Raw genomic sequence first — 12,539 nt, 5'->3', positions numbered from 1 at the left:
ACTGATTTGGAAACAGTCGTGTTATGCAGTGCGTTGACATTTGCACATCTATATAGCCTCCATTTTAGCACCGCGTAAAGATTACTTCGACCACGCGCGACAACGTCTTCCTGCCTGACAACGCGGGCAAAGTTCAGTGACCGACAGAGCACATTCGGCACTTCGTATAAGCTGCAGAATTTCGTTTATGCCGCTCCGGGCAACGTTACGGGAGTTGCTCTTTCTGCGAGCAGTCGTGACTCGCGTGACGAGAGCATTAGCTCTAGACGCCCGAAATACGTTAAAAGACGTCAAGGACGCGCATGCCAAGGTGAAAGTCCGCCGTAAAACGCGCGATCAGGCGTCTTGAACCACACGAAAGGTACAATGAGTGGCGAATATAAATGCGTCGCATCACCCAAGCGCTTTGCAGTTTAGACGAACTGTGAACTCGAACTTAAACCTATTTTGGGGAACTAGTGCAGCAGCACGAAATAAAGGAGTGACTTCCCATTCGGAGGTGATAGCGGAGAAGGCTGCAGAGCAAAGTTATGTACAGCTATACAAATTTTTGTACATCAGGGGAGCGTAGACCAGAGATGGTCGTTCACCGCCCCATGCAGGACCGCAGTCACGAAACAGACGAGATACGCGCATGCGCAAAGAGCGCTTGCCGGTTGAGCGTCGTCTGCGCAGCTGTTATGCTGACGTGGCACAAAACCCGCTGTGAGGAATAGAGTGCAGTTCAAATTAAATACGGTGCTGACCAAGAGCGACGCACTTCGAACGCAACAGCGCCGCTCACGAATGGAAAAAGGACGTGTACCAATTCGCTGGGAAGTTGGCAGGCGTTTACATACAGCGAGGAATTGACGGGGAGAAATTTGTTGCGTCGTTTTCTGGCTCAATGGACAGGAAACAGGATGAACCCGTTTTTATGCAAACCATATTACAATAGGTAACCCAAGCCCTTCGTGACGGTTACACGCCGTGCACACCACGTGACACAATGACGTCACGACAGATGAGAGACGGGGCTCCAACTCGTGCCATCGCTGCGGTTGCACGCCGTGCAGACCACGTGGTATGGTGACGTCACACCACGTGACACAATGACGTCACGACAGATGAGAGACGGGGCTCCAACTTGTGCCGTCGCTGCGGTTGCACGCCGTGCAGACCACGTGGTATGGTGACGTCACAACACGCGACACATTGACGTCACGACAGATGAGAGACGGGGCTCCAACTTGTGCCGTCGCTGCGGTTGCACGCTGTGTGAATCACGTGGTATGGTGACGTCACACTCCCGCGCATTTCGAACGCGCGTTCACACTCGGTGTAGGTGAAACGCTCGCTCCACCGGGCAGGCGGACGCGGCTTCCGTGGCAATCCAGGCGCTCACCCAACGCGCGTCTCGGGGTTAGTCAGCGTTCCGCTGTAGCCATGCCGTTGTCTTCCCCCACGACGAAGGCTTCTAGTGGTTGTATTAAAATGATCAAGTATTCAACCAAGGAAAGCCATGTATTACCAAGCCTAGCCATCAATATGCTTCGCATCTGACTAGGCTTAACCTTAGCTAAGCCTCAGCCATTTTTCTTCATCACAGGACATTGATAAGCTTTAAAGCAAATGAGTGGGCGTGGCGCGCAGAGAAGCTGGAATTGCAAGGGAAACGGCCAATACATATATGTACAGGGTGTCCCAGCTAACATGGATCAAGATTTTTAAAAAAAAAACCTAAGCGTTCTTCAGAACTGAAGTTGCGTGGGTGTTGTTAGGGTGCATCTAAAGTTAGAGTACCATTTTTTTTTTGCTCGTCCAATTTGAATATTAAGTCGAGATGAAAAAAATATCTTTTTAAATATTGTCACGTTGTAGTGACGGCAGTCCAGCGTTCAGCAAGACAGCAACAAGGACTTTCAAACGAAGCTGTTTATTTGGGCTGACTTGCGCCCTCAAAAGAACTGAATCACTCGGCGGCGGCGTAAGCAACAGGAGTGCTCGGCGGTCGTCGAACTACGAATGTCCGCCGCTCGCGGCATCGCTCAATTTAAAGGCGGCAAGGAAACTTCCAGATAACAGGACAAGATCATCTACAGTAATCTAGAAAAACCTAGATGCAGCCCTTCATGGCTGCGATCAATCGAGATTAGTCTGGTCGCTTCTCGCGCCACGAACAAAAGTGATAACAACCCTTTCCTGCAGCCTTGAGCGTGAACGAACAAACACTACAATGATACGTGGCATTACCCCCCTTCCAAAGAAGCATCGTCTCGATGCTTTAAAATGAAAATAAACACGGAGAATGAAACTTCGAGTCCTTCAGCGTTCATAATAAGGCTTCAGGCGTACGACATGTACGACTTCCGGGCGTGGGCGGCGTCGCTGAGATGCTGTCGTGCCGTCGGGGATGACTTCATAGTCGAGGTCACCGATGCGACGGAGAACCCTGTACGGGCCAAAGTAGCGTCGCAGCAACTTTTCGCTCAATCCGCGGCGGCGAACTGGCGTCCATATCCAAACCCGATCACCTGGCTTGTAATGCGTGTCTCGTCGGCGCAGATTGTAGCGTCGGGCGTCGGTGTGCTGCTGGTCTTGAATGCGAAGCCGTGCAAGTCTTCGGGCTTCCTCGGCGCGATGAAGGTAGGCGGCGACGTCGAGGTTGTCTTCGTCGGAAACGTGCGGGAGCATTGCGTCGAGTGTTGTTGTGGGCTTCCTGCCGTATACCAGCTGGAATGGAGTAAACCTGGTTGTCTCCTGGGTGGCAGTATTATAGGCGAAGATCACGTAGGGCAGAATAGAGTCCCACGTCTTGTGTTCGGCGTCGATGAACATGGAGAGCATGTCTGCGATGGTCTTGTTCAGACGCTCTGTGAGTCCGTTGGTTTGCGGATGATAGGCAGTTGTCCTCCGATGACTTGTCTGGCTGTACTTTAAAATGGCTTGCGTCAGTTCCGCTGTAAATGCTGTTCCTCTGTCTGTGATGAGTACTTCGGGTGCGCCGTGTCGGAGGAGAATTTGTTCGACAAAAAATTTTGCAACTTCTGTTGCGGTACCACTAGGCAACGCTTTTGCTTCGGCGTAGCGGGTCATGTAGTCGGTGGCCACGATGATCCACTTGTTACCTGATGATGAAGTAGGAAAGGGGCCGAGTAGGTCCATCCCGATTTGCTGAAAGGGCTTAGTTGGCGGTGGTATGGGGTTCAGGAGTCCGGCTGGTCTAGTCGGAGGCGTTTTGCGTCGTTGACACTCACGGCACGTTTTCACGTAATGCGAAACGTCGGTAGCTAGCCGCGGCCAATAGTACTTCTCCTGGATGCGGTGCAACGTGCGAGCAATCCCGAGATGCCCTGCAGTCGGCTCATCATGACATGCCTGCATAATTTCTTGCCTGAGATTTTTGGGCACGACAAGAAGATGCACTGTCCTGTTGGGCGCGAAGTTCTTCTTCAGAAGGACATTATTGTGAAGGACGAAGGACGACATTTGGCGCTTGAACCCTCGGGGAGGCGATGCGGTCTTGCCTTGCAGATAATCAACCAGGCGTTGCAACTCAGGATCCGAGCGCTGCTGCTGCGCGAAACTGCTCGCGCTTACCGGTCCTAAGAAAGCGTCGTCGTCTTCCTCTTCCGGTGCTGCGTCGACGGGGGCTCGCGACAAGCAGTCTGCGTCGGAATGCTTGCGGCCAGATTTGTAGACTACAGTTATGTCGAATTCTTGAAGGCGCAGGCTCCAACGAGCAAGGCGGCCGGAGGGATCTTTCAAATTGGCTAGCCAGCACAGAGCATGGTGATCGCTCACAACCTTGAATGGTCGTCCGTACAGGTAGGGGCGAAATTTCGACGTGGCCCAAATAATGGCGAGACATTCTTTCTCGGTGGTCGAGTAGTTGGCCTCGGCTTTCGACAGTGAACGGCTAGCGTACGCGATAACCTTCTGCTGTCTGCCATTTTTCTGAACGAGGACCGCTCCTAAGCCCACACTGCTTGCATCGGTATGAACTTCGGTTTCGGCGTTTTCATCAAAGTGCCCGAGCACAGGAGGGGACTGTAAGCGGCGCTTCAGTTCGTTGAAAGCTTCCTCTTGCGGCCTTTCCCATTTAAAAGGCACGTCAGCCTTGGTAAGTTGGGTCAAAGGTTCAGCGATGCGCGAAAAGTTCTTGACGAATCGCCGGTAATAAGCGCATAATCCAAGGAATCTGCGTATAGCCTTCTTGTCATTAGGCTGTGGAAACTCTGCGATCGCAGCCGTCTTCTTGGGGTCTGGGCGAACTCCATCCTTGCTTACGACGTGACCAAGGAACAGCAGCTCCTCGTAAGCGAAGTGGCACTTCTCTCGTTTCAGTGTCAGGCCTGAAGACTTGATCGTTTCCAGCACTATCCGAAGCCTTCTGAGGTGGTCTTCAAAGCTTGAGGAGAAGACAACAACGTCATCTAAGTAGACTAGGCAAATCTGCCATTTCAAGCCTGCGAGCACCGTATCCATTACTCGCTGGAACGTCGCTGGGGCAGAGCAGAGGCCGAATGGCATCACCTTGAACTCGAAGAGTCCGTCTGGCGTGATGAACGCAGTCTTCTCGCGATCTCTTTCGTCGACTTCAATTTGCCAGTAGCCGCACTTCAGGTCCATCGATGAGAAGTACTTAGCGTTGCACAGCCGGTCCAGTGTATCGTCGATGCGGGGGAGGGGGTAGACATCCTTCTTCGTAATGTTGTTCAGGCGGCGGTAATCGACGCAAAAGCGAAGGGTGCCGTCTTTCTTTTTCACTAGGACGACCGGTGCTGCCCAGGGGCTCCTCGATGGCTGGATGACGTCGTCACGAAGCATTTCCTCAACTTGCTTGCGGATAGCTTGGCGTTCTAACGGCGATACGCGGTAGGGGCTCTGTCGCAGTGGTCGTGCGTGTTCGTCTGTGACAATGCGGTGCTTGGCAAGCCGGGTTCGTCGCACATTCGATGCTGATGAGAAGCAATCGGTGTACCTTTGAAGAAGACTGCGTATTTGGTCTTGTCTGCTACGGGGTAATGCTGGGTTGATGTCGAACGTGGGTTGATGGCCTTGTTCAGATAGTTCTGCAGGTTGGTCGGGTAGGGCAAATACGTCTCTGATGTCTGCCAGCTCGTCGAGGAAAGCGATCGTCGTACCTTTGTTTAGATGCCGGTATTCTTCGGTGAAGTTGGTTAGCAACACCTGGGCTCGGCCATTTCGGATTTCGGCGACTCCCCTCGCGACGCCCAATCCTCGATCCAGGAGTAACTGGGTGTTCCCCTCGATAACACCTTCGGCATTTTCGATGTCTCCAGTACCTATGCCGACGAGAACACTTGATCGGGGCGGCACGCTCAATGCTTCATCGAGGACGTTTAAGGCAACGTGATGAGTCGCCCTCGTTGCAACAGGTATGGCTTTTTCCGTGGAAAGCTTGATCGACTTAGATCGAAGGTCGATGATCGCCCGATGTTCGTTCAGGAAGTCCATTCCCAAAATCACGTCTCTCGAGCATTGCTGTAGGATCAGGAAGGTTGTCGCATAGGTTCTCCCATTTACAGTAACTCTCGCGGTGCAGCGTCCTGACGGCGTAATCAGGTTGCCACCTGCGGTGCGGATCAGCGGGCCATCCCAGGTTGTTGTCACCTTCCTGAGTCGGACAGCGAGTGGGCCACTCATGACAGAGTAGTCAGCTCCCGTGTCCACCAAGGCAGTAACCGCGTGACCGTCGACTGTAACTTCAAGGTCACTTGTTCGCGTTCTGGTATTGTACGTTGTCTTCGGTGTCCGATCTCGGCTTCGTCGAGTAGTGAGGCTGCGGTGGGCGTACTGCGACGTTACTTCACTGGGCAGCGGTAAAAGCTTCAAGTCTGGCCGCGTCGTCGTCGGTGTCGTCGTCGTCGGTGTCGTCGTCGTCGGTGTCGTCGTCGTCGGTGTCGTCGTCGTCGGTGTTGTCGTCGTCGGTGTTGTCGTCGTAGTTGAGGCATGGTCTTGAGTACTCGTCGATGGAGGCTCTTTGTCATTGCGCTTAGAAGCAACCTCACCTCCAGAGGCTGCTTTATTTAGTTTAACCTTCGTGGGCTGGGGGAGCGTCCACGCACGGCGTAACCTCGGCTAGGAGAAACAAAGCGCGGGGACGATGGCGACGGGGAACGTGATAGGCGGCTCGGCGATGAGTATTCTTCCCGACGTAAAAACTCCTCGATTTCGGCTGGTCGCTGGCCGGGTCGGGGTCGTGGAGCGTCGTAAGAGAACCCTCGGATGCCCAGTCTCCTGTATGGGCAGTGCCGGAGGACGTGACCGGCTTCGCCACAGTGGAAGCATAGTGGGCGGCGCTGGTCGGGAGTTCTCCACTCGTCGCATTTCCTCGGCTGCGCGCGTCGCTCTTAGGACGGGCGGGTTGGGGCGAGTGGGCGGCGGTCCAACGCAGCTGGCTGAGGGCGATAGGGGCTTGGGTCCCGTCGTCGAGGTGCAGGACAGCGCAAAGCTGCGGCGTAAGTCATGGCTGGGGGCTGCGGAGGCTGCGTGGGTGTCGGCGTCACACCCAAGGCCTGCTGAACCTCGTCCCGGATGACGTCAGTGAGCGATGAAAGTTGCGGCTGCGTTCCCGTTGGCAGCAATCGTCGGAGCTCCTCTCGCACAACTTCACGTATAACCTCCCGCAGGTGATCGTTGTTAGCGGTGTCCATGCAGCTTGCTGACAAAAAGCGCTGCTGGCGGTCATACTGGCGGGCTCGGGCGTCAAGAGTTTTCTCCATTGTGGACGCCTCTTCTACGAATTCCGCGACGGTTTTCGGTGGGTTGCGAACGAGGCCGGCAAATAGTTGCTCTTTAACTCCTCGCATCAGCAACTTCACCTTCTCTTCTTCCTTCATGCTCGCGTCGGCACGCCGGAAGAGACGCTTCATTTCCTCAGTGTACACAGCAACTGTCTCGTTTGGGTGTTGTATGCGAGACTGTAGCAGCTGCTGGGCTCTCTCCTTTCGCACGACGTTCGTGAAGGTCTTTAGAAGCTGCTGTTTGAAGGTTTCCCAGTTCGTGAGGTTAGCTTCCTCATTCTCAAACCAGACTTTTGCTGGTCCCTCCAAGGCGAAGAAGACGTACCTAAGTTTCGTGGCATCGTCCCAGTTGTTGAAGATAGCCACACCGTCGAACTGCTCCAGCCATTCTTCGGGGTCGGCGCCAGGCGAAGCGTCGAAGGTTGGTGGCACCCGGGGCTGGTGAAGAATGATTGGAGTCGTCTGGGGCAAGCTCATGATGGACGTTGGTACTTCCTTTCGCTTCCGGGTAGGGTCCGGCAGGGTCCCGAACTCAGGTGCGTCCCCTTGCAGGCGTCGGCTTGCGCGGTGGACTGGACTCAGGTCCTGAGGTAGATGACTCAGAGGGCTGGCGTCACGACTTGTTGGGGGTGTCCGGAACATGAAAGGCTACCCAGCACCTCCACCAGATGTCACGTTGTAGTGACGGCAGTCCAGCGTTCAGCAAGACAGCAACAAGGACTTTCAAACGAAGCTGTTTATTTGGGCTGACTTGCGCCCTCAAAAGAACTGAATCACTCGGCGGCGGCGTAAGCAACAGGAGTGCTCGGCGGTCGTCGAACTACGAATGTCCGCCGCTCGCGGCATCGCTCAATTTAAAGGCGGCAAGGAAACTTCCAGATAACAGGACAAGATCATCTACAGTAATCTAGAAAAACCTAGATGCAGCCCTTCATGGCTGCGATCAATCGAGATTAGTCTGGTCGCTTCTCGCGCCACGAACAAAAGTGATAACAACCCTTTCCTGCAGCCTTGAGCGTGAACGAACAAACACTACAATGATACGTGGCAATATAGCTTGAAACGTTCAAGCGTCAATAGGAAACGAAAGCCCGCGGAGTTTAAAAAATACCACGTGACAGCGCGCTTCGTGCGCCCGGATGCGCCGCGATTACAGCGCTCTCAACCGTGCTTTGTCAAAAACTTCACTCGCTTCGCGCCTTTCGAGCTGCCCAAGACAGAGCTTCGCGTTGTGCTTGGTTCAAGATAAGCGCCAGTGAATACGGGCGGCAATTGAATGAAAGCGCGGCTCCCGAGTTCTGCGGCGATAATTGCGTTCTCACGTTAGCAGAATGCCAAGATCCCAACAAGCAAAGACGCATATAACAAGCTTGATAACGTGTGAAACAGGAGCCACGCTTCCTTGCAACTGCCGCCCGAAACCACTGGCGCTTATCTTGGAACCAAGCACAACGCGAAGCTCTGTCTTTTGGGCAGCACTCCCCAATATATATATATATATATATATATATATATATATATATATACAATGTAAAAAAAAATGGAGTTATCGACTGTCAGTACGGAGTCGGCGAAAGACACGTTAGTTCGTATGTCCGTTTCTCTAAGAGTTAAGGGGCGAACACTATACACTAGCCGAAGTTCGTTACACGGTAGTAAATATGCGCGAAACACAAACAAAAAATTACGGAGGATAAACTTTGCACCGCATTCCCGGATCCCTCCTGTCCAGAATTATGACAGACTTGGTTTGAAGCAGCCGGATAAGCGAGCAGCGAAACGAGAAGAAAAACCAATGGCGTTATTTTAGTTTCTCGAAGCAGTACTATGCGTTCCGATTGAACCAGGGAACGGTGCTACGGAGGCTAAACTGTGCTACGCTCCTGCTGCGCAGGTTCACCTGGAAATGCAAAAAAAGCTGACCCTGCTGTTCGGCCTGTCCACCTGGCTGACGATACCGTGCCTACCGAACGGGGTCGGCTCCTGCACATACGACGACATCTGCAAAATCAACCTCTTCTCGAAGCCAGAGTGCCTGCACCCGAAGACGGGAGAAGAGATACCGTGCCAGTGTCCCTACCACGAGGTATACGATCTGCGCGCGCACGTTAGCAAAGCGCGCCTGCATTGTGCGATGTTTGTGTAAACTTTTGTTGCGGCCGCCGCGGTGGCTCAGCGGTTATGGTGCTCGGCTGCTGACCCGAAAGACGCGGGTTCGATCCCGGCCGCGGCGGCTAGAATTTCTTTGGAGGAGAAATTCTAGAGGCCCGTGTACTGTGCGATGTCAGTGCACGTTAAAGAACCCCAGGTGGTCGAAATTTCCGGAGCCCTCCACTACGGCGTCTCTCATAGCCTTAGTCGCTTTGGGACGTTAAACCCCATAAACCAAACCAAACCAAACTTTTGTTGCGAAAGCAACACTACGCTAGTCGCCGAGCCATTTCGCGGAGCTGAGGAAAGGCCATACTGCGCATGCGCGAGGAGCAGTGACGTCACACGGCGCACAGCTGGCGCGCCGCCGCCGTCCTGCGCGGTTGACTCTAGGTGCCGCTGCCACGCTCGCCAGTTGCGCATGCAAGTAGCGGCGCACAGCTAGCGTGCCGAGGCCGCCGCCGCTGCCGCGCGCTCTCCATCGCCTCTCTCTCTCTCCTCGTTGCTTTCGCAATCCTCCAGGTTTAACCAGAGCTAAACCACTGTCAATTTTCATCTTTGATGACTCACTTTCGTGTCTCGCGCTACACGCTCTGGCGGGAAGAAGTTAAGTTCGAATAATAAAGGGTCGGCTCTTTGGACAATAACAAAGCTCGCAAGGCTCTTTCGAAACTCCGCGGCTCCGTTAGGTCATTTCATAGTCTAAACCTGACCCTGCCGTGCCACGGTAATAGGTTGGATGAACGAGGAAGCTAAAGCGTGCGGAAAATAATTAGCGCTTTAAGTGTCTCCTGTTGGTATTGCCTGCGTAATCCAAAACAAGCCTTATTCCAAAATTTAGCGACACTCTAGAGGAATCTCAAGAAATCCAAACAAAACGCACCTTTGCATCGCAGTATTGGTGGCGTGGCATGCGAACATCGACGACTTCCATCTGGAGAGATTTACCGCTTGCGTGGCGTTCACTTATGCTGTCCGGACGTTATCCTCGCAATGTACAGAATCGATCACACTTGATAAAGAACCCCTGGTGGTCGAAATTTCTGGAGTCCTTCACTACGGCATTTCATAGCCGGAGTCGCTTTGGGACGCTAAACCCCCATAAACCGTAACGCTTGAGCGTTCCAACGGGCGCTCCGAGCTGCGCGTGCTATGCCTCTCGGCAGCCACCGAGCTCGAGATCGCATGGCCAAATGCTGCAGCCTTCGCGGCCGACCAAGATACAGGCCTGCGTGACTTGTGGGACGCACCTGTCGGCTCTGTATGAAAGAACACTGAGCCGCTAACGCGCATGACAAAGCACGCATGCATGATCACGGCGTTATCGCATCGCGCGAGACCATCGAGCACTGCTCGCTGCGCTGCGAGCAGTGTGGCAACAGCGTGACGCGTTCTATAGGCTCGGCCGCGGGAGGGCTGTTTCAACGATAAAGAGCCAGTGGTCGCTACGCACAAATCACACAGGCCTGAATCTCGGTCGGCCACGAATGCCGCAGTGTCCATGCTCGTGGCGATATTTGCCAATTGATCTCGAACCCGGTGTCTGCCTCCAGGCGTCGCAGACACAGTTCTTGAGCGCCCGTCAGACCACTCTAGAGAGCGTGATCGACTCTGTACGTAACCGTTCACTGGCATCCTCACAATCCCTTAATCCGTTTATTCTTGCCCGAGAGAAACTGTGATGACCGGTCGGCCGTTTAACGTTCGCAGGAGGACTCGGAGGCGTCTTTGTATAAGTCTTGCTTAACGGCGCTTCAGTAGGTTGGGACAAAAAGACACAAGGCATCGGTATGTTTTCACGCCGGTGAACTGTGTAGGGCCAGAGGCCTCGTCAGGCACCAAGAGCCTTTAGCTTCTGTCCCTGCATCAGGCTCTCTGTTTCGTGTGATGCTGAAATAAAGAAAGAAGAAGAAGGCTCAGCTCTGCAGGCCTTGCGACGTGAGACGAAGCGCACAGGTTTAAACTGGGAGCGAGGTGGATGCCTTGAGACGCGCACACTGCGAGGCATATCGACACCGCCTAATTTAAAACAAACAAAAAAAAAGCGTCGTCTTTGTTTTTAGCTTGACGCCGAACGGCAGATATACACTGTGTTCCGAGTAGGTAAGCAATGGCAGGGGAAGAACAGGAATATATTTTGATTGCAAGATGCGGTGACTGTCTCGGGACATTAACAAATGTCTCAACCAGAGCGGACATATTAGGGCGGGGGAGGGGGGGGGGGAGGGGTGCACTAAATGAGAGAATTTAGGTTATAGAAACTACGGCTTAGGGTATGGGTGGAGAATGTAGCCCCGGCGTTGTCTACTTATGTCCTGAGCGTCGAAGCATATTAAACGATGGCACACACCTGGAACATACCTCTAGTGTCTCAGGTGCAGATGCTTTGAAAAACACGCTTTCGATTGCTCAAACTCACCGTGTCCAGCGTATGCAAGTAAACCCTCGAGAGAGCAGTGAAATGATGCGACAAGGAGAGCCTACCATCGAGAAAGCTACGAATTTCAAAGAATTTTGTCGCAACTGTCGCCACTATACTACCCCTCCTTCCATCTTTCCTCTTGCCAAAACTAGAAACCAGTGCACCTAAATATGTTAACAGCTTCACCATTAGTAAGCTAACCGTATTAAGTGTAATGCCGTGCCAAAGCCAGACAGATTAATTAAATCGCGTAAAAATGGTATCGTATTGCATGGAAGAGCCGACATAAATGAAGCCTCAGTCGATTCATTCGTCCATTACCTTGAAGCACAGTGGTTAATTACTAGAAAGGAGTGCGGCAGAGCCTGAAAGGAAGCACACGACTCTAGTTCCTCACTACCATCGCTTTAGTCGACCCGTTCCATGACAATACGAAGCATTGAATAGGACCTTCTTTGCAACGGCACGGCTTCAACAGAGAGAACATGGCTTTATACGAACGCTTCAGCTACACGGCTACGTCAGCTGCTGCAGGGGCGATTTTACTGCAAGCACTCGAGAATACTACAAGCAGGGTGGATATTTGTTCGTTCGTTGCGACCGTCTGTAGAATGTTCTGCGGGGTACCAAACGACAACCTGAAACCTGACTTGGGGGAAAACCTATCGGTGCGCGTATTTGGCGCGCGGGAAATAACTTGAGAAGGCCTTGGCCTTGCCGGTATGTTTACACTCTAAGAAAAAAAGGTGTGATCTTAGTCTTTTTGGGGGGTAAAACACTTGTCGCTGAGCTGACACCTTTTTGGGGGTAAGGTTACGCTGTTTCTTGGAGACTAAGTATTTATGCTCACGCACATAGAGTAATGTTACGCTCTAATAGCCTAAACTTGCACTGACATAAGAAGAGTAACTTTAAACCAGTTAGGTATAACATTACGCCTTTCTAAAAGGGGTAAATGTTAGCCTGAGGAAAGCATAAACATATCCTAGCATGCAAGGTGCAAGTTTGCACCTTTAGCAGGTAAATTTATGCTATGTATAGAAGTGCAAAGTTACTTTGTCAAAGACTATACTTATACCGTCATAAACAGAGCAAAGTTTACACCCCTGTGGTGCAAGCTTATACGCTTACATGATGGATAAAGTTACCCTTCTAGTGGTACAAAGTAATTCCCTACTGCAAAGGGTATCTATGCACTACTCGGTGGTGTATCTGTC

The 12,539-nt window shown here is 52.6% G+C and overlaps 1 protein-coding gene across 1 annotated transcript in view; it reads left to right on the top strand.

Moving 5' to 3' along the window:
- Positions 1 to 12,539, top strand: part of LOC149372327 (ganglioside GM2 activator-like) — a 78,368-nt gene that overhangs the window by 49,779 nt on the left and 16,050 nt on the right. The window contains exon 3 of the mRNA XM_089566793.1: positions 8,644 to 8,835. Coding sequence (XP_089422919.1) covers positions 8,644 to 8,835 — 192 coding nt within the window. The remainder of the gene's footprint in view (positions 1 to 8,643; positions 8,836 to 12,539) is intronic.

This window comes from Amblyomma mixtum, chromosome 1 (assembly GCF_055824585.1).
Source record: "Amblyomma mixtum isolate Tamu chromosome 1, ASM5582458v1, whole genome shotgun sequence".
NCBI classification, from domain to species: domain Eukaryota; kingdom Metazoa; phylum Arthropoda; class Arachnida; order Ixodida; family Ixodidae; genus Amblyomma; species Amblyomma mixtum.
This window is presented reverse-complemented; position numbering and strand designations above follow the sequence as displayed.